This window comes from Vulpes vulpes, chromosome 8, assembly GCF_048418805.1.
Source record: "Vulpes vulpes isolate BD-2025 chromosome 8, VulVul3, whole genome shotgun sequence".
NCBI classification, from domain to species: Eukaryota; Metazoa; Chordata; class Mammalia; order Carnivora; family Canidae; genus Vulpes; species Vulpes vulpes.
This window is the reverse complement of record NC_132787.1, coordinates 63,353,482-63,380,738: the sequence shown is the minus strand read 5'-3', so window position 1 is coordinate 63,380,738 and position 27,257 is coordinate 63,353,482. Positions and strand designations below refer to the sequence as shown.

At 45.5% G+C, this 27,257-nt stretch overlaps 1 protein-coding gene across 5 annotated transcripts; it reads right to left on the bottom strand.

Annotated features, from left to right (window-relative positions):
• Positions 1–506: 506 nt before the first annotated feature.
• Positions 507–27,134, bottom strand: SEMA4F (ssemaphorin 4F). Of its 5 annotated transcripts, none has more exons than XM_025994456.2 (14): positions 26,806–27,134; positions 24,409–24,560; positions 23,727–23,786; positions 23,401–23,499; positions 18,609–18,702; positions 9,333–9,452; positions 9,083–9,234; positions 8,250–8,428; positions 7,886–8,033; positions 7,539–7,761; positions 7,295–7,404; positions 7,025–7,185; positions 3,101–3,159; positions 507–2,854 (listed from the first exon to the last, which is right to left on the bottom strand). In XM_025994456.2, the coding sequence occupies exons 1-14, from the start codon at positions 26,948–26,950 to the stop codon at positions 2,244–2,246; spliced, it is 2,313 nt and encodes a 770-aa protein (XP_025850241.1). In that variant the 5' UTR covers positions 26,951–27,134; the 3' UTR covers positions 507–2,243. The 5 variants fall into 5 exon arrangements, with proteins under 5 accessions (XP_025850241.1, XP_072623124.1, XP_025850242.1 ...); XM_072767023.1 differs by lacking the exon at positions 23,401–23,499 and adding an exon at positions 19,394–19,431 and having other exon boundaries at positions 26,806–27,084; XM_025994457.2 differs by lacking the exon at positions 23,401–23,499 and having other exon boundaries at positions 26,806–27,132.
• Between the last annotated feature and the right edge of the window lie 123 nt (positions 27,135–27,257).

The following is a 27,257-nucleotide window of genomic DNA, read 5'->3' as shown; positions in this document are numbered from 1 at the left end:
ACTAACTAATGGGTGGATCTGTTATCTTTGTGCCTATCTCCCTCTTCGTTTTTTTCCTACATATCTCATCTCATTTTCCTCCAACCAGAGCCACTGTCCAAGGACCAAATACTGCAAAGCCACTGTGATCTGTGATCCCTCTCCTCCTCAAAGAGACCCCAGGCCCTTCTGACATCTCCTTACCTCTCTTCCTCCCCCCAAATGGAACCCATAACCTCAAGAGAATAAAGTGAGGATAAACACAAGCACACAAAGACTTCCTCCTAGAACTAGTAGGATCACTAAGCTCAGGAACACTTGAGGATTGTAAAAACCACAGGTCCTGCCTCCCAAAACTGGATACTGGCAGCCAAGATCTGGCCAGAGATGACACAGGACAGGATCTCTGTGTGAGGCAATGATCCTCCTCCCACAGAACGGGGCTTACACTGATTGCATGTGTCATGGTTACCATCTGGCTAAGCTATAGGATGATGGCCTCCTAGAATTTTTACAATAACAACATCTACTGGTATAGATAGTGCTTTATTGTTTACATGTTTCCCCATTTCATCCTTGCAGCAACCCTGAGGTAGGTATTATTATCCCCCACTTTATAGATGAGTAAACCGATGTTCCTCCATTAGATTACTTGCTAAAAATCATAACACTCATTAATGGCAAAACCACTGATCATCCTAAACCCAAGGGGACTCTTTTGAATAGTTCACAGGTTGCTGCCAAGGAAAGTAGAGCTGAAAGCTTCAACTGGGAAGGGCTGGATCATTCACTGGAGCTCAAGGGGGTCCCCCAGCAGGGATGAATGAGGCACATACTCGGGCCAAGACCAGAACAGAGCAGAAGCCTAGAGCATCTGGGAGCTGTAAAGCAGGAAGAGGTCTCTATGTTTGGTAGAAGTCGACAATATCTTCAGATACACGCCGAGTCCAGCTTCCAGAGACCGGAGAAACAAGGGGGCTTCCGGCGGCTGCAAGTCCAGGGGCTGACCCCAGGGAAGGGACAGCGGGGTGGGAAGAACTGCCACTGAGTGACTCCCCCTCAGCTTAGCCACTGTGGTGACCTGCAGGCAGGGTCCTTCTACTTTGTTAAGGCCTTGAGAATCTGATGAAAGCCATACCCACCCACCCCCACATCCCATAAAAATAGATTCACGTGTACAGACAATATTTTGCATACGATTTCAGGGAGTCCATGGACCCCAGCTGGAGAACTTCTGATTTAGGGCAAGGGTGTCAACCTGAGTAAAGTCACTGATACAAACCTATTTTTATGCAATTTCTATTTCCTAGGACCGTTCCCTTTTTGTTGTCCCTTAATACTTAAGAATGTTACAAAGTTTTTTTAATGGGAGCCAAAGAAGGGAGTCCAGCCTTTAACTCCAGTCAGAGAAAGGAACAGCTGTGTGTGGCAGTGGTGGCAGCCAGGAGACAAAAACAAAGAGAATGATGGGATCACATGTATCGCTGTCCTTGCCACCCAAAAGGTCACTTTGAGAGTTTTTCCTCTACTCAAGAGAAGGGTTGTGGGAGGTGACAGGGATGGGGTGGTGGTTTGTTTCCTTTTAGAAAGGAAAGGCATTTTTTCACTGGCTACAGGGTCTGAAGTTCTGCAGGCAAGGCCTCCATTCCAAACTTCTCGCACCTGGTCCCACCTTGAGTACACCTGAGCAATGCCCCAGTGGTTCATGCACGTGGCCAGGCCTCCTATGAACACCTGTGTATTTACACACACTTTCATGGAAGAAGGAAAACTGGGGTCGGGGACATCTCAGGGCAGAGATTTCATGTTGCAACATGGGGATCATGCACTCCCCACAGAGAATCAGGTAAACTAAGAGAATGAACGAAAGGACTTAATGCACACTAGCCCCCCACCACCTTTAGGGCTCTTCCTTCCAGCCAGGCCCCACCAGAAGGCAAAGTCAGAGCTATGTCCTGTTCCCCAACCCCAAACTAATGGGCCCAAGATAGGGGGCCAAGGCTGAATGGGTCACACCGGTTCAGAGGGCAGAGGTGGGGAAAGTCCTGATTCACTGCAGCTAGCAGCTCTGATCTCTCATGGGAATCAGGCAATCAAGCACAGGCTTGGCCCTGAACCCAGCCAGGTCCAGAGAGGGCAGACTGAAGTGTAAGTGATTATGCAAAGACCAAAGAGAGCTCAGAGACCATGACCATCTTCCAGGCCCAGTACCCCCAGCACCTCAATGGTCATTCCCCTCCAGTGGTTACTAGCAGTCATTTGCTCTAGATGGATGTTTCATCACATGTGGCTAGAGGAGCCCCAGTAAGCCTAATGTGGGCTGGGCTAGGGCAAGGATCAAGTAGGAAGGGTGGAGGGAAGCCCCCAAAGCCACTGCCCCTCTTGGCCAGGGCCAGGGGCAGCCGCTCATCTTCAGGAGAAGGAGAGGGAGGGTCCTGGCTATAGCTCGTGGTCCCAGATGGTGGGGCCCCAAGGTCCAAGCCCACCTTGTCTCTAGCCAGAAGTTCTCTCTGTCGCCGTCTCTGCTGACGCCGACCAATCAGAAGGAGAGTCAGGGATGCTGCAAGAACCCCCAGGACAAAGCCAGCGAGTCCAGCCCCCACTGTGTGGGCCTGACTTGCGGGGCTCCGCCGGCTGCCCCACACCAAGCTGTAAGCAGCCACCACACGGGCTGCCCCACCCTCCTGACATTCGCAGGCATAAGCACCCATGGCTCCTGGGGTCACCACCACCTCTAGCCCATCCCGCCGGGGGGTAAGTGCAGTCACTCCACCGGGCTGGTGCCAGACACAGGATGCCCATGCTGAACTTGGGGAACATGGTAAGACCACATGTGCAGCTGTAGCCACAGGAACTTCAAACACTACTGGGTGTTCTGCAGAAAGAGAGCAGAGGCATGAAAAGTGGTAATGCTACCAGCTGGAATATAATGCAGTGAAATATGGCATGGTACCAGATACAAGAAGAGGCTATGGGGACAAAGAAAAAAAGGGATTCCCAAAGACAGTAAGACCATGGGTCACCCGCTGCCATATCTTCCAATTTTTAAAGTGGGTACAAAATGGACAACATTCTAGCCCCTTTCACCCACTTCACCCACATTCCCCTAAACCATACAGACCTCCAGGCTCTCTGGGACACAAAGAAGAGACATCTGCTGATTCTATGTCTTGGACCAGCCTGTAGAGAAGAGAACACGTGGTAAATCCAGTGTCAACAGCCCCTTCTGCCTTCTTCAGTAGCAATGAACACTCAGTACTGTAGTGTAATTACATCTCCCACTGTCTCATAAATCATTCCTGAAACTATCAATCAACATTCTCTTTACCAATAAAATTTCCCCCAATATCCCTTTTACTCCTCATGACACTTGCCATGTCAAATTCTACACATATTTACAGCAAACTACAGAGAATTAAATTTGCAGTAGGTCTGCTGGAAAGGTGGTTGGGGCGTGCTTTTAAAAAAATGTATACAGGGATGCCTTGATGGCTCAGTCTGCCTTCAGCTCAGGGCATGATCATGGGGTCCTGGGATGGAGTCCTGAGTTGGGCTCCCTGCAGGAAGCCTGCTTCTCCCTCTCCCTCTGTCTATGTGTCTGCCTCTCTCTGTGTGTCTCTCATGAATAAATAAATAAATAAAAACTTTTTAAAAATAAAAAAAATAAAATTAAAAAAAAAAAATTTAAAAATGCATACACATGTTCCAAGAAATGCATCTGGGTATCCACAACCACAAGATTTATCTTGGGGGGGGGGGGGACACAAAAACTACAGTTAACCTTTTTTGCTATTAAGAGGAAAAACTTCTTTTCTATAAAAGTTTATCAAAATTCTGTGAGGGTCAGGAGAGGACTTTTTGTTTCATAAAAGCTGCTCATCTCTATGTAGGAACTTTCTCCAACAACAGTCAATGCCTATTAGCCTCTAACGGATGTTTCAAACACCACAATCCTGGTACTTCCAAGGATGTGAATGAACTATGTCTGACACAGGGACAGCAGGATGGAACCACTCACTCTGAACTCCCAGAGGGAGACCTCTACCGAGCTATCGATGGAAACCAAGTTCTATCTGAACACACAAAAGCCTCAATCAAAGACAGACTCCATTTGAGTGTGAACTCCTTCAGCATGAATTAAGGCTCCTAAAATGAGTTCCAAGATTGGTATGAATACATTACAGTCTTCTGGGTAAAACCAAGGTCGCTTAGTCTAGCTGAGAGTGAAGAACTTAGGAAGGCCATATGTGCAGACATAGCCACAGGAACTCCATAGTCAGTCTTTCTCACTTGTATGAGTCGAGATGTGGAGGAGAGAGTACAGAGAAGTAACAACTTGGTGGGGTACATGGGTGGCTCAATCAGTTGGGTGTCTGACTCTTAATATTGGCTCCGGGCATGATCTCAGGGTCTTGGGATCCAGCCTCACCTCGCCTCAGGCTCTACACTCAGTGGGGAGTCTGCTTCTCTCCTTTTTCCTCTCCCTTTGCCCCTCCCCCTGCTTGCATGGGAGCACTCTTGCTCTCTCTCCCTCAAATTAATTAATTAATTTTAAAAAAATACTAACTTGGTTATTTCTTGTATTACCAGGAAATATACTAGCATATACATATAACCCACACCCCGACATATATACATATATATATCTTAAGGGGATCCTGAGGTTCAAGTACACAGTATACAATGAAATCCTTATTTTAATGGATATCAAAACAATAAAGCACTTGCTTCGTCCTAGACATCTAAGAGTTATACTTGTCTTGGACATCTAAAAGTTATACCCAAGAGAAACTACTAGATCTTAATGAAAAGCTGATTCCCAAAACAAGTACTTTTACTTCTAAAATATTATGGTAGCCTTATGGTTCAGTAATATATACAAATATACAGTGAATTAACAGGGCTCAACATAGGAAATCTCGAAGTCAGTTTGAAAAAAGTACTTTCCAAGCCATCAATTTAAAATGGTTCATTAAGGAATCTCACATAAAACTTAAAAGACTTAAAAAACACATCAATCAACTTCAATTGATGGACATTATTTGGAGCCTAACTTAAGCAACCACCTTATAGTATACTTAATTGAGAAAACTGGAACACTGACTGGATGTTTCAGGACATTAAGTTTATGGTAAGATGATGATACTATGGTTTTGTTTTATTTTTAATTCCTTCTGTGTTAAAAATATATACTGCCAGATTTATAGATAAAGTGATGTTTGAGATTTACTATAAAATAATTGGGAGTGAGAGAGGGTATTGGTGAAGCAAGATTGGCCAGGAGTTGATAGCTGGTGAAGGTGAGCAACAGATGACAGGAATTCATTGTATTATTCTACTTTTGAATGTTTGAAATTCCTTATAATAAACTGTTTTTTAAGAGAGTCCTTATCTGGGGGTGGGGTGGAGGGCATCTGGGTGGCTCAGTCAGTTAAGTGTCTGCCTTTGGCTCAGTCTTGATCTCAGGGTCCTGGGATCGAGTCCTGTGGCAGGCTCTATGCTCTGTGGGGAGTCTGCTTGTCCTTCTGCCACTCCCTCCTCTCATGCTCCCCCTCTTAAATAAAAAATAAAATCTTTTTAAAAATTTAAGAAGAAAAAAAAGTCCTTACCTGATAGATATACATATCGAAATATTTCAGATGAGTATTATGTCAAGGATTTGCTTCAATGTGACATACAATTTTAAGCTAGCTGCTGAGGGGAAGAGAAATGGCAAGATCCCCCAATGGTCAAAAGGAGACCAATTAAGACATTGCCAGAGTAATCCAGGCAAGAAGTGACGATGGCGTGGACTAGGGTGACAGTGGCAGGGATGGGAAGAAGTGGCTATAGACTGAGCATAGGACAAATGGACTTAGAGTCCGTACACATTGCAATATAGCACGGGCAATTCTCGCTTGGATGGAGAGCCCATTTTTGTTTTTTTGTTGTTCTGTTTAAATTCAATTTGCAAACATATAGTATAATCCAAAGGTCATCTCATCATGTGAGGGCCCTTTTTTTGTGATGAGAAAAACCATAGGAAGAGCACATGAAGGAAAGAAGAAATGACAGTGCATGCTAAGACTGGTTAGAGCAGCTGGAGCTGCTTGTGAAGACTCCCAAGGGAATGTCAGGTGGGCGGTGAAATACAGAAGTCCACAGCTCAACTAAAGACACATGGGTGGTGGTGACTGGCACTCAGCTGGTTCACTGAAGTAATGGGAACAAGATCTAGACAGTGCGTGGAAGTGTTAAGAGAGGGACTGAACCCTGAGGACTATTCCACATTTAGAAGCAGGATGGGAAATGAATCGTAAAGGAGACAGACCGTGGGGGAGGCTGGAAATCCAGGAGGACGCAGAGTCACAGACAGCAAGAGGCTAGAGTACTGCAAAGAAGCTAAGAGGAAGCAGTCAACTGTGCAAATGCTTCTAAGAGCTCTTATAAAATAAAAACTGAGAAGTGTATAGCAAGCTAATGGTGAGACATACGGTCAGAGCAGGTCCCACAGAGAGGCAAAGAGCATCAGTGAGGCAGCATCACATGGACAGACACACAAGTCAGTATGAACTGACAGATGGACACCCAAGTGACACAAGCAGAATACACACAAACACACACAGAGGCAGGGCATTGTTAACAGATGAGAAACATTTTTTTTAAGTAGCTCCACACAGGGCTGCCTGGGTGGCTCTAAGCATCCGACTCTTGACTTGGGCTCAGGTCAGGATCTCAGGGTGGTGAGATGGAGCCCTGCATCAGCTCTGCGCTGAGTGTGGAGCCTGCTTGAGATTCTCTCTCTCCCTCTGCCCTTTCCTCCCACCCCACCTCCCACTCACATGCATGCTCTTTCAAAAAATAAGATAAGATAAAAAATATAAAATAAAAATAAAGTAGGCTCCATGTCCAACATGGGGCTTGAACTCATGACCCTGAGATCAAGGGCTTCCTGCTCTATTGAATGGGCCAGCCAGGGACCTCAACAGATGACATACAGACACAAACATGTGGATGGGTCAATGCCCTGGAACAGAAGGTAAGAGACCAATGCAGCAACACTTACCTGCCATGCTCCCCAGCATGGGCCACACATGCATCCAGCTGGAAGCTCCAGGCACAGACAGGGTCTTGGGCCAGAATGCACTCTGAGCAGCTCTGGAGACGGCCACAGTTGGTTGTGTTCACTTGTGTCACCTCCGTACGGGAGCCCACCAGGAGCCAGTTCTATAGAAAGAGTGAGGAAGAATGTGCTGCATCTCCCAGATCTCAGGATAACAAACTGGCTCTGGACTCAGATGTACCCCCACCAGACTCCCCCAAATCTATAACTCACTTGATACAATTTCATACTCTCAACTGGCTGTGGCTCTGGAAATAAGGCCAGATCCTCCAGGACGCTGAGCTGGGCTCCAATGCGCACTGCTCGGTGGAGGTGTCCATCCTCTAGGAAGCAGACAAGTGGCAAGACATAACAATTTGACTGTGCCTGGGACTTTGACACCTGTATATATGGGAGCCTCTCTGTGACAGGAGCATGCGTACACTGAATGGGCAACTTGCTTGACCATTAAACATACCTGTCCCCAGGTACAGCACATCATACTCTTTCCCTGAGAGGCTGGTCACCCTGTGGGCCACAACTCTGAGATAGGCTGTATCCGTAGTGACGAGCAGGGGATGGTCATCGGTTGGAAACACTGGCCTGTCCATGAGGGGGTGGTCCCGGATAAAGGTGAGCACACGATCGGGCAGGGAGAGCGATGAGCCAAACTGCTGGAGCTTCATGTTGTTGGTGATGCACTAGAGGAAGCACAGGATGGGTGACAGTTTCCCAGGGGCCAGCAAGTGTCCGTGATGCTTAGCTGGGCCCTTTCATTCATGCAGCAATTCAGGTGTGAAGTGAAGAGGTCCCTCACTCCCTCACCTCTCCAGGTCTGGGCTGGGGTACATCATTATCCATGACAGGCAGTCCCCTGTTGCAGTCATGTTTCAGCTCTCTGAAGGGACCATTCAGCACGGTCCGAATGTCTTGTGGTCGGAAGGCACAGACAGCAGAGATAGCTGCTCCCTCCCTGTAAGAGTCACAGGTTGGAGCCAGGTACTTGGGAGGGAACTATGGAGAAGCAACTCATCCCCATCAGATGAAATGACCCATGAGAAATACAAAGGGAGCCACACTGCCTGCTCCAGGAAGAGCCCACACCTTCTGGAGCAGACAGCACAGACACTGCATCCGTCCCCATGTATCCCCCACCCTGTAACTCCCCTCCACACCAGGGCCCCCTCACCACTGGGAGGAAAAGATGCCGTAAAAGATGGGGGTCTCCGATCTGTGCTCAGGCCGAAGAATGGCCACATCCTGCAGGATACTGGAGGCCCGGCCATGCTCAGGCCCTGGACATAGCAGGTCCGCCTTCAGAAATGTCGTCCATCTGTGCTGGAGGGTCTTCCGGCCCCCGAGGTCCCCCTGGGGTGACAAGCGCATGGGAAGTTCTCTTTAGAAGACCAACATTGTGGGAGGCATGTGGACACCAATATAGGTTTCTTCCTGTCTTCAGGGCAGACACAGACAGATGGGAAAACAGATGCACAGAAAGGCAAGGATGGAGATACAGAGCACTGCAAGGGGTAATGAGAGACGGGGCTGGATGGGGTCACAGTAACAATGATGGGGACCAAGGTCATTGAGCACTTATAAAATATTCCCCTACATGCTTCCCATAAGTCACCTCATTAATCCTCAAAACAACCCTTCTAGCTAGAGGTCATTTAATAACCTCATCTTACAGAGGAGGTTCAAAGATGCTAAAGAATCCACCCAGAGTCACAGAGGCAGAACAGGTGGAGGCAGGGCTTGAACCAGGAACTAGCCCTCAACAGCTCTTGCGGTTAACCCCCACACTAGTCCACCTCCTGGGGACAGTGTATCTATGGGAGTATAAGGGTATCTATGGGAGTGCAAGGCCAGAGCCCTTCCCCCACACTCCCCAAGCTCCCAGAAAAGAATTCAAGGCAGAGGAAAAAAGGAGACAGAGGAGATACAAAGACAGAGGGCCAGAGAGGAAAAGACAGGACAAGGGAGCAGAAGATGACAGGCAGACAGTTGGGACAGTGGTCTCACCGCACACACACGGGCCACCCGTGGGACCTTAATGCGTTCATATGAGTCAAATGCTCGGGAGGTCTCCGTAAAGAAGAAGTAGATCTCATCATCTCCGTCTTCGTCCCCCCACTCAGCTGGGCTCAAGGCCATGGCAGCAGCAAAGGCTGGGGCTGGGGAGACCAGTGGCCTCAGATACCCCAGACACAGTCTGGGGCTACCCGGTCACGGCAGGCTCTATCCCCCAGAGCACCCCTCTCCCTCTCCCCACCGTTAAGCCAGGACGGCAAGGTCTCTGTCCGAATCCAGTCCTCTGTGCGACCCACAGCCCGGGAGATAATCGGCTCCGTCCCCAGGTAGTTTTTCACAGTGGCAGCATAGAGGACCCCCCCTGCAGGGCGACAGGGAGAAGATGGGCTGTTAGAGATGGCTGAGAGAAGCAAAAGGAGCTGCAGGCAGATCAGGGGATAAAGCAGGGGCAGGAACCCTCAGGAGCTGGGGGCCCACCACATGGCACCCAACAGGCAGGTGGCATCTCACTAACATCAACATAGACGTAGAGTGCTCCAGAATAGAAAAGGCTACCGGTGTTAAGGGAAAACTGTCGGAATATTAACATGCAGGAAGGAAGGATAAGGTCAGCCCTTGTGAAAATTAGGGGGTTTTTTGTTTTTGTTTTTGGTTTTTGTTTTGCCTGTTGGCTTGCTTGTTGTTGCTGTCATTGTTTTAGGGCCACCTCTCCCCCATCATGTGCTAATTATACTGTGACTCCCTAGGAAGGGGGTTTGCTTTGCAGCAGGCCCCAATCTTAATTCTGCTCTCCCACTCTGGTATGTGTGTGAAGGAACCTGTGTTCTTTCTGATTAGAGGGCAGGCACTGCTCTGGAAGAAGTCACAGTTTAAGGCACACCAGCATCAGTTGGGGGAAATGATCAAGACACAAGATTCCTGGGCCCAGGGCCCAGTGATTCTCACTTGGTAGAGTGAGGGGATGGCCCAAGGATGAAGTTTCAAACCAGTAGTGAGAGTTACCCTTACGTGGGTGATTCTCGGGACCTCGCTTTGAGGAACAGTAGCCTGGGGAATTAAAGAATGCTTCACACCAGCCAGAGGAAGCAATGAGGAGTTGAATCCTCCCTGTTAGGACAGTGCAAGGGACAGAGGTGCTCTAGGGATGGTAGGGACGGGAGAAGAGAGGATCACAGGCACTCAGAAGGGGAGAAATGTAAGACAACTAGAGCCACCCTGTGTCACAGCCAAGGGGTCAGACACGACTAGGAGAAAATTACTCAGGGAGCAGTAAAAAGGTCCTGTGCACCCTGGAGGAGTTTTGAGTGTCACAGGAACCCTGGGGAGAACAGAGTGGCATTCCTTCACCACATACTAGGTCCAAGCCACTGTGCCATGTGCTAATAAGCATATCATTGCCTCCAAGAGCTCCCACATGAGTCTGGAAGACAAAAGTATGTTCAGACACCAGGAGGCATGGATGAAGAGATGTGTAGGGGAGCACAGAGGAGAACCCAGCCACATCCAACCAGGGAACAGCATCCAAGAGGTAACATCTGAGCTAGATCTGAGGAATGAGCAATTTGCCAGATGGATGTACTTCAGGGAGGACGACAAGCAGGTGGGGAAGAGGGGAGCCGTGTTCAAGGATGTGGGGTGCTCCCCATGGCTGCAGCTCTCAGGGGGCAGCGGGGGTTGCTGGGCTAGTGAGCAGAGGTGAAGCTGGAGGTGAAGAGATGGGCACCCAGTCATGAAGGGTCTGCTCTGCCATGCCAGGGAATGTGGACTTTCTCTTACAGATAAGAGTAAAACTGCAGATTTTCTTGAGGAAGAGAGTGACATCACCAGTTTTGAGTTTTCAGGAGCTAATGCTAGTTCAAAGGCTATTCACAGAATCCAGGCAAGATTGGAGGGGCTGGAACTAAGGTAGCAGCAGAGGAAATAAAAGGGAAAGGGAGAGAAAGGAAAGGGAAAGGGAAAGGGAAGGGAAAGGAAAAGAAAGGAAAGGAAGCAAGCAAGCTAGATTGGGGGGCTATTTCTGAGGCAGAATTGTTTAACAAGATTTGAAAATCAACCGAACATGAGATGTGAAAGAATGGAATGAAATAGTGTCTTTAAGGTCTCCAGTTTATAAGATCGATGACAGCAGAGGGTGATATTAGGAGCAAAGTCAGGAAATGATAGGAGAAGACCCCTAAAGGAGGTAATTGGGACTCTAGATGTGGAATGTGCTACAGCTGATGTCCCTTCAGGATATCTGGTTGGAGACCCTGGAAGGCAATCAGACAGAAGGGTCCAGGCAACAGGGCCAGTCCGGCAACCTAGGAGTCAGGGTTCAGCCATGCCATGAACATGAGAGCCAGGAAGAAAGAGGAAGTGAGAAAAGATCTCTGGGAATACCATCATTTAAGGGGAGAGGCTACTAAAGACAACTAGTTAAATCAAATCAGAGAGACTAGAGGAGCAAGAGACTGGTGTGCTGGAAGCTGGTGCTTGGGAAGCCCAGCCAGAGCCACGGGGACTCACACCCTTTGAAGAAAGCATTGAGAAGTAAGGCCACTCTGGTGGGGAGTACAACCATCCTGGGGTCACAGATGCCTGAGTAAAAGTGCACATCTCAGGTACTAGAAGAATAATCACTATTTTCATACAAAGCAAAAAAGGGTCAAAAAGCCTCTGAGGGCAACAGCAGAGGGTTAGGATGGGGAGGGGAGACTCTTCTATCATTGGAGACTGTGAAAAGAATTCAAGTGTTCTGAAACGTGGAAGGCCTGGCTTTGGACCCTAAATACTTATAAGTAGTATGATCTTGGGCAAATTAGCTCCAGGTACCTCAAACAGAATGGAGATAATGCCACCCTCCACTCAGAGCAGTGTTAAGGGTTAAATGTGATACAAACATAGAGCCCACATAAGGGCTAGTGCATGGGTGGCACCCAGCGCATGTGAGTTCAAGCTCCTTATGAAACCTCACAGACCACAGGCTTGAGCTGTTGCCAGAGGTGGAGGAGAGATGGAACATAAAATGGCACCCTATTGCCTCCCAGAGTATTTCAGGAAGGAGAAAACCAGGTTTAGAGCATAGTCTGGCAGCACTTGGAGCAGCACATGCCAACCTCCTGTATTTCCAAGGTGGGGGGAAAAGTTGATACAGATGCCAGAGTTACAATGAAAAATCTCCCTACAAGCATCATACACAAAACACTCTAAAACCCAAACTCTGGCAGATGCTGTTTCTTGGACACCCTGAGAATGAAGAGAGATCTGTGGAGGAGACAGTTATGAATATGTAGGAGCATGATTGGGTGTATGGCGGGGGGAGAGGGGGGCAGACAACAAACAAATATTTTGCAAGGACCCAGCAGTAGATGGATGTAGAAGGTCCCAGAAGTTTCTAAGGGATCAACAGGGGCAGTCAGCAACTCTGGAGCTTAGAATTGCTTAAGAGCACAGTTATTCAGAGGGAAAGAGCAGAAGGTCGCTGGCACTGAGGGACAGGAGGAGGGGTCAAGCACTTTGGGAGGAAGTAGCAGGGTTCCAGTTTTTCCAGGAGTACCAAAGGGCTTGTAACACAGTCTCAGTCTTTCTCTCTCTCTCTCTCTCTCTCACATACACACACACCCCAAGGAGAAGGAACAGCAGCCACCATGCTCATGAGGACAGGAGGACACAGGATCACCACATGTCCTAGATTCTCCAGGACAGTCTCAATTGCAAATTGATGCTGCATTGCTCATATAATAAAATATCCCTGTATGTGAAATCATTGGCAAGGTGGATCCTATAACAGATTGATTCAGTAAACATTAAAACACACATTTGCTTTGGCAAAAGATAATGGGCAAAAGAGAGTGAGGCCCATAGTGCTGAATTCAGTGAGCAAGGTGGTGAGAAAAAAAACACCTGGTATAATATAACCCCATTTTTAAAAAATATGTATATGTCTGCAGACGTAAGACAGATTGGAAGGAGCTACTACTTTACAGTGTTAATATTTATTTCTGATTAATAGAATTACGATGATTTTTATTTCCTCCTTTCTACTTTTTTGTACTCACTGAATGTTTGTTGTAGTTACCATCTTTTTACTTTTATTATCCCCCAAATTAAGATATTTTTCATTTTGGAAATACTGGGGAGGAAAAAAAAAAAGGACTGAAAGCCACAAAAGATGAAGCATCACAACCAAAGAAAAGTCACAATGATGTGTGGAAGTAGATCTCTCTTTGCTCAAGTGCAAGGCCTGTGACATAGGCCTCCCAGACGTGTCAGCAACCCAACACTGACAGCCTAGGACACTGCCATGGCACTGAATATATCACTACACCCTGGGGTTTCAATTTTTCACTCTGATACCACAATGGCCACTTCTAAAGAAGATTTACAATAGGAATAATCATTCATTAGCTTAAAAGAAAAGGAATTTTAAACATGCCCTAGCCTTCCTTTCTCTACTCCCTTTTCTTCAAAGTCAGAGCTTTGCAGGATAGATAGCTCCTAGCTCAATATTCTTCATCTCCTTATCTAAGGATTAGGCCAGCTGGATACTTGGGTTTTTTATACATAACAGCCTACTATGAAGATATAATTAGGTAGTTGGAGATGTAGTTTTTATTCTACCCTTCCCTCTGTTAGTCACATAGGATTACTAACTGTTGTTTCAGTGTGTGAATGCTAGTCTTGGGGCAAACACACTGAATTTAAGAGGTAGGCTTGACCCCAAAATGCTGGCAGCACCTTATCTGGAACATTTGCAGTGCTTCTTGGCAGATGCAGTAATCGCAAGATGCAATGAGATCAGAGATGATAAAACATAGTACAGATTCCCAAAGAGAAAAAGCAAATACTCCCTCCTTCTGCTCTTCTCCATAAAAGTCCTATTCATTATAGGATGTGATAAGCAGAACCATATAGGATGTGATAAGCAGAACCAAAGGATGACCGACTGCTGTCTCCAGCTGTGGTACTTGGGAGGGTAACAGTACTCAGAGGAGGGGACATTGGTGGTGGAACAGGTTTGGGGGAGGTGAGTGAAGATGAACTCAATTTGGGACATGCTTATTTTGAGATCTCTTTGGGACATCTATGTGGAGATGTCTGGAAGGCAGTTGCATATGTGGTCTGTAGCTCCAGATAATGTCTGGGAGGTATCAGGATGCAGTGGAAACAGAATCAGGGAGGCTGGTTGAAATCACAACCACATAGGATGAGAAGAGAACAGGACCTTGAGAGGGGGCCCAAGGAACCCCAATGTTGAAAGGACGAGTAGAAGACTAAGACCTTCTGGGATCCCTGGGTGGCTCAGTGGTTTAGCACCTTCCAGGGCGTGATCCTGGAGTTCCAGGATCGAGTCCCACATCGGGCTCCCTGCATGGAGCCTGCTTCTCCCTCTGCCTGTGTCTCTGCCTCTCTCTCTCTGTGTCTCTCATGAATGAATAAATAAAATCTTAAAAAAAAAAAAAAGACAACTAAGACCTTCCAAAGGAGACAGACAGAATTGCCAGTGTTCTTAGGCTATTGTGAACATTACTGTCAAAATATTTGCATTTTTCCAGGTTAGAATAGTATAAAAACAGACACTGAGAAAATTTTAATTTTATCTATGTGCAATATAAATAAATGTCATATTTGAAGACAAGATTTCTGAGGCTTTTTCCTAAATAAATGCAAGTACCAATAAACACATGGAAAGCTGTTTGACCTCATTAATTGAGATGCAAGCAAAAATATATAATATTGGGCTCTGGAGGTGGTCACTGTATATTTATTAACTATATTACTTGGGACTGACAAAGGGTGTAATGAAAGAGAGCCTCTGGTCAATACTGGCAAGACTAACTGGAGGGCAATTTGGCCAAATCCACCAAGTACCATAAAAACCTTTACACCCTTTGGCCCAGTGATTCTACTGTCTGGATTGACTCATACGCAATTAATTAGATTTGTGTAAAGGATTTGCATAAACATTTATGTGAAAGGATTTCCTCTGTGGCAGTATTTATGAAAGCAATAATTTATTTTACATTTTGAATGTATAATTATATGGAAATAGGACTGTGCTATATTCAAGTGATGGAAGAGTATGCAATCACTAAAAATCATGTTTTGAATAATTAATTCTGAGAAAATTTCAGTATATAATATTAAGTGAAATATTCATGATAATTCCAATATGCATGATAATATCACACAGACACAGTAGAAGACAAGACTCAAAAATAAAAACACTGGCTACCTGGTGATTACTGAATTACAATAAGCTTTTCACTTCCTTCATTATATATTTCTATATTTTCTCAATTATCCACAATGCACACTAATTTTTATAATTTAAAACTAGAAATGCTCCTGCTATTACATTCTAATATTATTTTCATTACTAAAAGTTCTTCTTTTTATTTCAACATACCTCTATTATCCTTACGGACATTTTTACAGATCCTAACTGGGAATTTAGGTCCTAGTTCTTACATAATGTTGTCACTCTTTTGTATGCCGCTATTTTCAAAACAAAGGGGCAGCAGAGTAATCAACATTGAAAACACCAGTGAAACAAAACAAAACAAAACAAAACAAAAGAAAGAAAGAAGAAAACACCAGTGAATACTGGCACTATGTCAAGTGTAAAGAAATTTAAATTATAGCCCTATAAAGTACGAACTTTAGAGGAAAACGTGTAATATTGGTATTGACTATGATTTGGATCAAAGAAACATGGAGAAGCTAGCCATTCTAATCTGTTAGAAAGTGACTTATCATTTCCATCAATTATCAGCTGAAAGGCAACTTGAATTTTATTATCCGAAAAAAAAAAACTTGAAACCCTTTTTCCTTTTTTTTTTTTCCCTTTTTCCTTTTTGAAAATGTTCTTTGTCATACGATGATCTTATTTATGAAATTTGTGTTCTTAAACCACATGCTAATGTGAATTCACTTGCTGACTGGACCACAGAGAGATTACATCAGAAGGTTGAATGTAAAGATTACTGCTTGAAACAAAGAAAGTATGTTAATCGATTACCTTAAACTGACATAATTGAGAAGCCATTTTGTTGATAAAAAGTTATAGAGAATCAAGAGACAACTGCTAAAACTGATAAATCTTTCTTAATGACCCAACAACTGGCTCAGAGTTTTGCCAAAGACCTTTGATAAAAAGCCAAGAAAACTATTGACTAAATGTTTGTTTATGCAAACATATATGACTATAAACAAGGTCTTGTCCATTTCAATTGCTGATGGATGATAAAAGGACAAATTATGTATTTACTAGATTTAGACTTATGTTCATTTTCAAAAATTTTGTCATTTTATTACTTTTCAGAAAAGGGGTGTCATTCACTCTATGACTAAGAATGATTTAATTTGTATAGCTAGCTTTTAAGACGTTTCCTATAAAGCCATGCATAAGAAAAAAAAATTTCACTGTTAAGAGCTTGTGTCCCAAATTCTGTTTTTCATAAAATGTAGTCCAAAAGAATGGGTAAAAATTAATTTTATGATAAAGCTCACAACAAATGTCAGTAAAGAAAGGGAAAGCAATACAATGAATGCTACTAAGTCAACTGATTAGTTAATTAGGGAAAATTAATTTAGATCTCCATCTCATGCCATGCATCAAAGTAAGTTCCAAACAGATCAGAGCTAAACATTTGGGGGGAAATTTTATAAGAAAAATTTTTATCTGCTTTATAACTAAAAAAGGATTTAGTTTAAAAACAAATGTAACCACAGATATAGATTGAAACACATTGCCTACCTGATAATTGGCCCAAGAATATGAGCAGAAGATTTACCAAAAAAGAAATAAAAATAAGTACTAAAAATATGGAGAATGTTTAATTCCACTAATATTCACAGAAATGCAAATTAGGGGTGCCTGGGTGGCTCGGTTGGTTAAGTGTCTGCCTTTGGCTCAGGTCATGATCCCAGGGTCCTGGGCTCCCTGCTCAGCGGGAAGTCTGCTTCTCCCTCTTCCTCTGCCCTTGCCCCCAGCTTGTTCTTTCTCTCTCTCTTGCTCTTGCTCTTAAATAAATAAATAAGATCTTTAAAAAAAAAATACAAATAGAAATACAAATTAAAACAAGGTGCCATTTTTAGCCTCAAGTTAGCAAAGATCTTTCAAAGTGACAATATCATTCTAGTAAAATTTATTTGAGAAGAAAACAAAACACTCTCATTCCAGCTGATTTAGAGTGTAAACTGAAACACTCTTTCTAAAAACTCAATTAGCGACAAATAATGAGCCATAAAATGTTCACACCCTTTGAAATAGTAATCTATTTCCAGGAATCTTGACACAATCTAAAGTGAGAATAAAAATTAATGCACAAAAACATTCATTACAGTGTGATGGGGACTACCAAAAACTTTGAGGTAAATTAAATTTGGAAATCAAATAAACTTATATCAGTGATTTGGGATTGCTTAATTAAATTATAGTATGCTCACAGGATGGGTAGCAACAGGTTGTTAAAATTTTTCTTCACAAAAAAATTTTAAATCATACAGAAAATGCCTATGATATAAAGTTACATGACAAAATTCAAAACTAAATCCATGTGGCAGGACATTTAAAAGTTTTACAATCTATGCACACATAAAATTTCTATTCACCTGTTTTTTGTATACTATTGTGAGAAAATGGCTGGATTCTCACTGAATTTGAAGGGTGTGCATGAGGTGGTCTGACCTAGAATATAGGCTACATAGCATACAAACAATTCACTTTGTGGCCACTAAAGAATTATATAGTCATTCTCCAAAAAAAGATGTAGGCATCAACAGTGACTGAACCCCTGCACACTTGAACTGTATACAGCTTGGTCAAAGGAAGTAACAGCAGGAATTTATTTAAGTCATTACTGATGATGGATTCCTCTGAGTAACAAAGAGCTGCCCAGCAAAATTTATGTGCCTGAATATAAACGCAAATGCACACACACATATAATTAAAAAGCTAGAAAGAAATATCCTGCAATATTGGCAGTTGTTGTCTGATACTCTAGAGCTGTGCAAAGATGGCAGACATCAGACACTAAAATTCCTCCCTTCAGTCAAACTAGTCACATTATTCAAAGGCTCAAGAGCCACGTGTAACTAGCAGCTATCGTTTTAGACAGCACAGACATAGCACATTTCTACTGTCCTGCAAAGTACTTTGGACAATGCTATTCTACAAGGCTTCTTAGGTTCTTCTTTATACTTCTCCCAGATCTATTACAATATGCACTGTAGTAGATTCCTCTTATAAACAGGGTCAGGGGGGAGCACCATGAGAAAAGAAAATGAGGTTAACAGAGCAAACACTCACACTCACAGTGCAGAGGATACGTACTCGAGAGAAAACCCAGGGGCAGAATCTGGGAAAAAGCAAGAGGACACAGGCACAGTGGGGAGAAAAGAAAAGGCTAGAAAGAGACATGGGAATGATAGACATTGCAAGGAAAGGAAAGAAAGGACACAGAAATTCTAACAGCAGTGGGGGGGAGGAGGCAATTACAGCAAGGAGCCACAGGGCTGGGCTCTCCCCACTCACCAGCCATTACAGCTGCTGACCGCTGAGCTGGCTCAAAAGGACATTTCCCCCGGCCATTCTCAAGTCTTTCAACCTGCTGGAAACTGGACACATCCTATAGACCAGAAGGGGGCAATTGGTTTAGGGTCACAGAAAGGCTCATGGTGAGAATTACAAAGATGGTCAGATGAAGGAAAAGCCCAATTTCCATTCATCTCCCACTCACCCGCTACCAACCCGAGCTCCCAGTCTGCTATTCCTGATTCCCCCACCCATTCCAGCATTTCCCCTCTCTGCCATCCCCCTTTACATCAGTTTATTCCTCCATTCCCCTGGTACCAATACCCACATGCCCTGGTGACAAAACACCACAGATGGCCCTAGAAGACACTAAAAGGCCGAGAGGCAGATCCTTCCTCTGAAATGCTAGGGTTTGCAACTGACTGGGGACCATGTGACAGGACAAGGACAATGAAGGGAAGAAAGCAGGTCTGCTGAGGACTAGAGCTCTTAGGAAGGATAAAGAAGAGTGCAGGACGATATGAGACCATCTCAAGTCCCGGGGCTGGGAGAGAAGGGCCATCCTCCCCCTACTCCTACCCCAAGGACAAAAGACAGGACCAGAGTCAAGGATACATAGAAAGGAAGAAGGGAATCTGCAAAGTCAATGAAGACCTGAAACTCAAGACAGAATTCACTGATTTGGCAAGTAACTGCCTTCTTCATTCAGGGACTATAGCAGACCCAATCTGGACACGAGGCAAGAGATGTAGGAGTTCACCAGGGCCAGCCAGGAGTTATCTTACCTGAGCATCCATCATGAAGACAGCCTTCAAGATAACATCTAAAAACGAAAACCAGGGATGACTTCAACCAGAAACTGGCAGGGAAGTTAAGTCTGGCTGGTCAGGAATCAAAGTTATGGCTTAGAAGAGCCAGACACAATACCTCTAGTTCACTAGGGAAGGTATGTAGTGTTGCTGGAGCCTGATTACATCAATGGTAGTTGGAATAGCAACATAGATCTATATCCCCTGAGTATAAAAATACTGCAGGCCCATTCTGATGGCTCATCTATTGGCTATAGTTAGTAAATAAGGTTTTGTTTTTACCAAAAGAGCCTTGAATAAGTCCCATTAAAATCAGATGTGATCTGAGGTTCCCAAAAGGGGAACACTGGGTCAAGACAGTCTTCTGGAATGAAAGGCCCCACAAAGGCACAAGCATCTCATCTGTGGCAGTGGGAGCAGTCTAGCTTGAGAAAAGAGATAGATGACAGCTCAGCAAGAGGGTACACCAAGATGTCTGGGCACTGTGGACAAAGGTTAATAATACATGCTACGGTGGCTCTTCTTACCTCTCATCTCAACTACAGCAGTAACTGCCTTCTCTCCATACTGCCTAGCCTTGTTCCTAGCTTACTCTCATATCCACCGCAGATTAATATTCCTACAATATCAGTCACTGCCTTGATAAATTTTTAAGAGAATGACAAAATGACTCACCATTGCCTAGAATATAAACCCATTAGCCCAAATTACTTCCTAATACTGCTCAAAATGAATACTTTCCTCTGACCAAACCCAGATGGCCTATTATTTCCAAAAAACAAATCACACTTTCCCATCCCTGTGCCTAAGACTACTCCCTTACATTTCAGCTAGGACTCTTTTCTCAGTGCTCATCCTCCTAACCTTTATGCAGCATCTGATATTTTTTACTTACTCCCTCCTTCAAATATCCTGTCTTGATTCTCTTAGAAGTCTACCCTCCTCCCCCTAACAGTTGCTTCTCTATCTCCTTTGGTTGCTTCTATTTTCCTTTCTAGCCCCTAACTGTGTAAGGATCAATCCTTAGTCCTTGTCACATATACTTATATGACCTCACTCATTCTTATACTTCCAGCTAGACTTTCTATGCAAATTATTCCCCAAATTCTCTGAAAGTCTGATGCCTTCCAATCTCTGGTCCATGTCTGCACTTGGCTGCTGGGCTTCCTCACAGAGATGGCCTATCAGCCCCTTAAAACTCAGTATGTCAAAATGAGCCCTCATCTAGTTTCCTCAAATGGCACCATTGTATTATTTAAGTTTATAATATTTAAGCAAGTTAAGCATTAACTAGACAGGTTATGATTACTGTCTTGTCAAAGTAACATTTAATTAGGGTCTGAAGGGGGGCAAGGCCACTCCACTACAGCCTCATCTGAATGTTGAGAGTCTTCATTGTATCATCAGTTGTAGCAAAGGCAAGTCCCTCCAGCTGAAAGACAGAGTTAGGCAGGAAGGCTCTCACTGAGTTGTAGGGGTGGAATCTCCACATCCTTTGGCTTTGGCCAAATAGGGTACAAGACAGATAAAGGACCACCTGGGGAAGGTCCTTTATCTGTCTTGTACTCTTCTTGGCCAAAGAGGGGGGGAAAAAAAAAGTAAAGTAAAGATAGTTCCTGTTACATGAAACAGGACAAATGTCACAGGACATTGAAACCACATAAGGTCTTTCTGTGCTGCATGCTGGACTAGAGGGACAGGGTAGTGGAGCAGAATCAGACGTAGCTAGATTTAAATCTTGGCTCTGCCTCTGCCAGCTATCTAATATTAGACATGGTACCTAACTTTTTGGAGCTTCTATTTCCTTGCTTATAAAATGGATATAAATAATACTTAATATCACAGTATGGTGCTTAGAACTAAATCCAATCTTGAATGTCAAGTATTTAGTACCACACCTGGGACAGAGTATAATACCTTCAACTGGGAAGTCTTGTCATTGCTATTGTTAAGTCTAGCATTTTTCTCTGTTAATTGCTAGAATTCCCTCAACAAAGCAAACTAAAATATTCTCCTCCAATGTACAATGAGCTATCACTGAATGGTAGCACTCCACATTGTCAGAGCTGGTAGGTCCAGTGCTTGAATTTTGTTTTGTAAAAACCTCCATTTCTCTGAGCAATCAACTCTGAGTGAGTTGTTGTGTCTGGATCAGCTAGTCAAAGCTCTTACATAATAGTTATACATGGTCTCAAAGTCAGCAGTCTGAGACATGAGAGGTTTGACACTAAAGCTAAAGCAAGAACTTGCTTAAGCATACAGGAGTTGCCAGGCAGCAGGATAAAACAGTAAAGGTACAAGAGAGCATTCAGGAAATCTAGAGGGGAGTCTTAATATAATGGCTTGAAAAGTTAACACAGCTGATTTTGGGGTAAGGGGGCTGTGCCCTATAGTCTCCTACAAACAAGCCTTGACCAAAGGATGGTTCTTTGCACAGAAGTAGACCCCTGGCTTCATTCTGGTTGCTGATTTCTCTCAGAAGTGGATGACCATCCAAGTCACACCAATCCTGACAGGATATACAGAATATTTTATGTCTAGATATTTAGAATCTAGCAGCCATTAGGGTCCCCTTAGAGAGCCAAGGAAGAATAGAAGGCCCTAGGAGACTAACTTGAAGTGATCATGTTGTCTACAAGCCATGGCACTGGCACTCACACCCATGGGTTCCCCATGGAACCATTTTCCCTGTAGGAAAAAGACCTACAGGGCAATGGCAGTTCCACCACTACTTTCCAAGCTTTGTGAGAACTGTAAGGAAACTATACCCTCAACATCACTTGATAGGATAAAGAGATTTTCAATACCACCCCAAACTGGAAACCTTCCGAAGATGAGGAAGCTATCCACACCCTGGTGGAGAGTCTTCTATCCACATTGTGAAAAGGACTCGACAAAACCCCAACCAACCCCAGGGGCGGCTGGAGGGACTGACCAGGGCAATTAAGCATATACAATTATAGCATTCAAAACCAGATATATGAGGATGGTCTTCAACAAGGAGAACTTTAGACATAGACACACTGATGAGATCCAGGTGGCAAGGACTACTACAGTTTGCAGAAGGATCAAGTCAAAATCTACAGTTAAGGATCAGAGCCAGGACAGGGAGTCATTGCAGTCCCCCTATTGTTCCTTGGAGCAGAAAGGGAAGCCACTGAATATAAAGAACATGGGAGGCTTTTAACTCATCCTAGGTTCTTGTCACAAGCATGTGCTGGCAGAGGACCAAAGACTGGCTATTGGATTGCTGATGGGAAAAGCTGAGGGTTCAAAATCATTAAGACCCTCCTGAGATGCTACCAGCCCCATTAACTCTAGACACCATGATAAACCTAAACATGACTAGGAACATATATGTCCCAAGCCTGCGTGAGTGTGACAGTGGAGGTGCCCAGGGCTCCAGCAGCAATGAACAGGACCTAGAAGAAAAGGTGACTGACAGAGTGCCCACTTCGAAGGCCAAATTCAGAGTATGGGGCTGGCAAGTACTATACTGGTAGGCAGTGACCTCAGAAGCCATGACAGCAGAACGTAACAGCCCACACAGAATGAAGTTGGCAGGAGAGGTGGGAGAAGTGGGTAAGAGACAGTCACACACCATGGGAAGAAGAAGCAGGCATGGATTGTGCTGATTAAGAAATGGACCTCAGCTCCCTGGACAAAACATACACAGAGCAAAGGAAACATGAGTTACTGACCTCTAAAGTCTCTCCTGGATTTATCCTCTCTTGAGCCTAGCTAGCATCCCTAATTCCCTTCACCATCCCTCTTCTCTCTTTACTCTGTATACCTCACCTTCTACAGACAACCTCCCTCCTCTCCTCCCTTTCCTACCCCCCTTCCATGGCAGACAAAGGCTCCACCCTGTGAGGACATCCCTCACCCCCAATGTTTATCATGCACAAGTGTTGCCTTAAGCATGCCTCCCATCATGGTCACTCACAGAAAACCCTTCCCATCCTCCCACCCCTGTCACTCACAATAACCCCGCACTTCGGATCAAAAGCGAAGGTGCCACAAGTGAGGAGGTGAGAGGCATTGGCAATGGCGAGAATCTGGACAAAATTGTGACATTCGTCCTGGGGATCAGAGATGATTAGAGAGAATCAGAAGCAGCAGGTACGAGGAAAGGGTAGTGTCAGGACAGTTAGATGCAGCTCTGGATCTGAGATGACAGGTGATGCCATGGTGTTAGAGTCCCTGCCTGGGCCCACTGGGATGGGAGCACTGCAGGGGACAGACACAGACTTAGAGCTGGAACTAGGTCTCAACTGACACTCAGGACAGGGACAAGATTCACACCTACCTCCTTCTTGCCTTTCTTCCTACAGTTCTGTCTGTGGGCCTCAGGCACCATCCAGTCAATCTGAGAAAGGAGGAGTTAACTGTTTCCCCCAGATTCTTCCCAAATTCCTTCCAAGTCAGGGTAGGTAAAACAGTTCCACAACCTCCATCAATTTGAGAACTTCAGAGCTCCTCCCAGCCCCACCTGACCATCACCACCAGTCAGAGAACTATTTTTTGAACAGAGCACTATTTTTCGAACCGGAGGTCTCCACCCATTAACCAGTAATGAAATAAATTGCTTTTATTTTTAGTGAAATAGAATATATCACATATAGGAGAACAGATACTGTTTCAAGAAAGGGTTCTTTCAATATATACTTCTATAGGTCAAAATGTATATTTCTAACTAAGGGGTGGTCAAAAAAGTTTAAAAGCTACTGCCCTAAAGAAATGATCTCCTCCCCAAGATGAGCCTCCCCATGGCCTCCCCAGGCACCATGACCACCCCTTCGATCACCCTTAGCAAATATAATGAAGTTAATATTCTTCATCTGTTTATCTTCACCAACACTCCCCCTCCTACCACCACCACTGGTACATATTTGGTTATTATGAACACCCCCACCACCATCAATCCCATAAAACCATGTATCTAATCCCATGCTGTGGGGTCTGAGGTCCTCCCCACTTTCATCTCTCACCCTGCGAGGTCTCTCCCCTGAGAAGGGCAGGGATAAAGCGAAGACTGTGTCCCGAGTGCCGACATAGAGTGTATGGGAAGCAGGATCCACAAGGAGGACAGAGTAATTGTACGTCTGAGGGACGCTGAACCGGGTGAGATAGGAGTCAGCCTCTGGCAGGAAGAGAGGGTGAGAGAGGAGAGTGATACCAGCCATTGCTTCATAAGGGTTGGGTCCATAAGGGCAAAGCCAAAGGGCTCAATTTCTGTTTTCTCCCAAGTGCCATTTATTTAGCAGCCATGAGGGGGAAAAACAGAGCTTTGACAGGCCAACCACCTAACCTCCACAAAGTGAGAGAACTGATGAGGCCAGAATAGTTAGCACACAGGGCAGTCAAATATGCTTTTTCTGTAAAAATAGAACACTTTATTAAAATATCAGCATAAATATTAAGTCTGTAATCTCTATTCACGGCAACATGATACATAAGTTGAAAATACTGTAGAAGGTACAAGTACTTTCTAAATTTCCTTTTTTTAAATCCCTACTTACTAGTAACTTCTTTTCACTGAGAAAACACTTTAGGAGACTATCTCCTATCTCTCCCACTGCTCTTGTCCTTCCCAATCCCACCCTATTTCCACCCAAAGAGGTAAAGAGTAGGCAAGAGTATGTGCTTTGTAAATGGATCAGCCCAAGTTTAAATGTGGCTCTTTCACTTACCAGTGATCTTGAATAAGTTACTTGCCCTGAGCATCACTTTCCTCATCTTGTAAACACCACCAACCAGGCTTGTTGACAGAATAAAATGAGGTAACATAGGAGGAAGCAACTGACATGGACTATGTGTTCCACAAAAGGTTCCTTTCATCCCTACTTAGACTTGTGCTTCATTTGGGCTAAATCTAAACCTCATAGCATCATTCAGAACTCTATTTAAAGATTATAACAAATAAGTTATCATGTATTTACCTTCTTAGCTCACTCTGGGGCCCCTACCCCTGCACCAGCACAGCTCTACTCTACCTACTCTATCTGCTCAGCTACCGTCAAGTCAGACAGAATGGCTATGAGCCATTCATTCCTAGATGTGCTGATGTACAGAGCCCCTCCCACCCCATCCTCCCACACCCATGTTCATGTCTATGCTGTGCCTGCCTATTCTCTCATGCTCATCATAAGCCCTAAACACCCAACCTCTCCTTATATCCCCAACTCTGTTTCACCTTGCTATCTGGACTTCTCTGCATTTCTGGTTATCAACCCAGCCAGGCAACCTCAGTTCTCTTTTGTGGCTATTGCTTCAGCACAAACAAACCCCAGTCTCTGACCACAACTTTGTCTTCTTAATTCATAGCAACCCAATATGTCACTAGTCTGAAGTTTAGCCTCTACATTACTATTACCCACTTGTGAGGTTTTGCCAACAGGCTGTCCTCTTAGCTTCACTAGTTTTCTCTGCACAAGGAAGGCACTAACACTGTCCACTAAGAAGAAAACAAGGTCTGTGGCCATGCCCGTGACCACCTCAGCAGAGAGCCTATTAAGTGTGAATCACTCCAATAACCATTTTTAACCTTGTGGCATCCCCTGGCTTCTTCCACATCTTTTAAAAGGACCAAATCTCCTTTTTCCTTTTTTTCTCCCCCTTCGGAATACTTTAAAAATCATTTAAACAGAATTTTAAGTCAATTCACTGAACAGTTTCCCAACATCCAATGTAGGGAACGGGTAGAGAGAGCAGGGAATGCCAAGGGTTACGATGGATCATGGATCAAGAGAATGGGAGTTGCTGTCAGCTGTGAGAGGCCTGGGAAGTGTGTTAGAGACAGAAGCGCTGCCAGCAGGGCAAAAAGGCTTTCAGGGAGGTATATATGAGGATAAGGAGGGACCGGATTTGAGAAGTGGGCAGATGCAAATGCTGAGATGGAGAAGGATGGATGGCTGGACTAGAATGAAAGACCAATGAGTTTGGAAGAAGAATGGGCGTCAAGCTGGCATGAGGGACACAGGTGTATGTTCGGGAAGGGGGAACTCCGAAATGGACGACCTCAGGAAGCCCCTACCCCATCATAGGCCTCAGTGGCCGCGTCTGCACGCTGAGGGGCTTGACCCTTCCGCGGTCAAGGGGCAGCTGGAGCCGCCCGGGCGTGTCTTGGGAGCCAAAGCGCGACGCGGGGGAGCGATGCGGCGGAGCCGCACCGCGTAGGGGGTCCTGCCCCGGCCCCGGCCTCGGCCCCGGCCTCGGCCCCGGCCCCGGCCCCGGCCCCGGCGGGGGCGGGGGCGGGACTCGGTGCGCTGCGCCGAGGGCCCCAGAGCGCCTGCCGGGGACCGTAAGAGGGCAGCTGGGTACCGGCACCTGCAGGCGGGGCCTGGGCGCCGCGCGAAGGGCTGAGGGCGAGGGCTCCCACGCCTTACCGGAGATAGGAAGCGAGGTCCTGGGCACCGAGCGGGGGACGCGGCCGGATGCCGGGCCGCTCAGCACCGCCAGCAGCAGCAGCGGGAAGGGCGAGGCCGGAGGCGGCTGGGAGCCCGGGAGGGGCGGTGTGGCAGAAGCCAGCATCTTTGGCTCCGCCGGGCCGCTGGGTGGGGCGCGCCCTGCCACCTCCGCTCCGGGCCGCGGCGCTGCCCGCCTCGGTCCCACTCGGATCTCCTCGGCCCGGTTCGGCCTGCGTCGGCCAGACCAGATCGCAGCCCGGCTCCGCCCCTTCAAGAAGGGACTACTGGTCGGGCCGATTTCCTCCTCCAGCCAATCGGGGTTGGGTGGAGGCGGAGCTAAGGAGCGGATAAGCCCAACCCAGGTACGGGCGGAGCTAGACCTAGGTGTAGGTGGGAGTTCCACTTCGGAACCCGGCTGTGTGGCTCCAGGT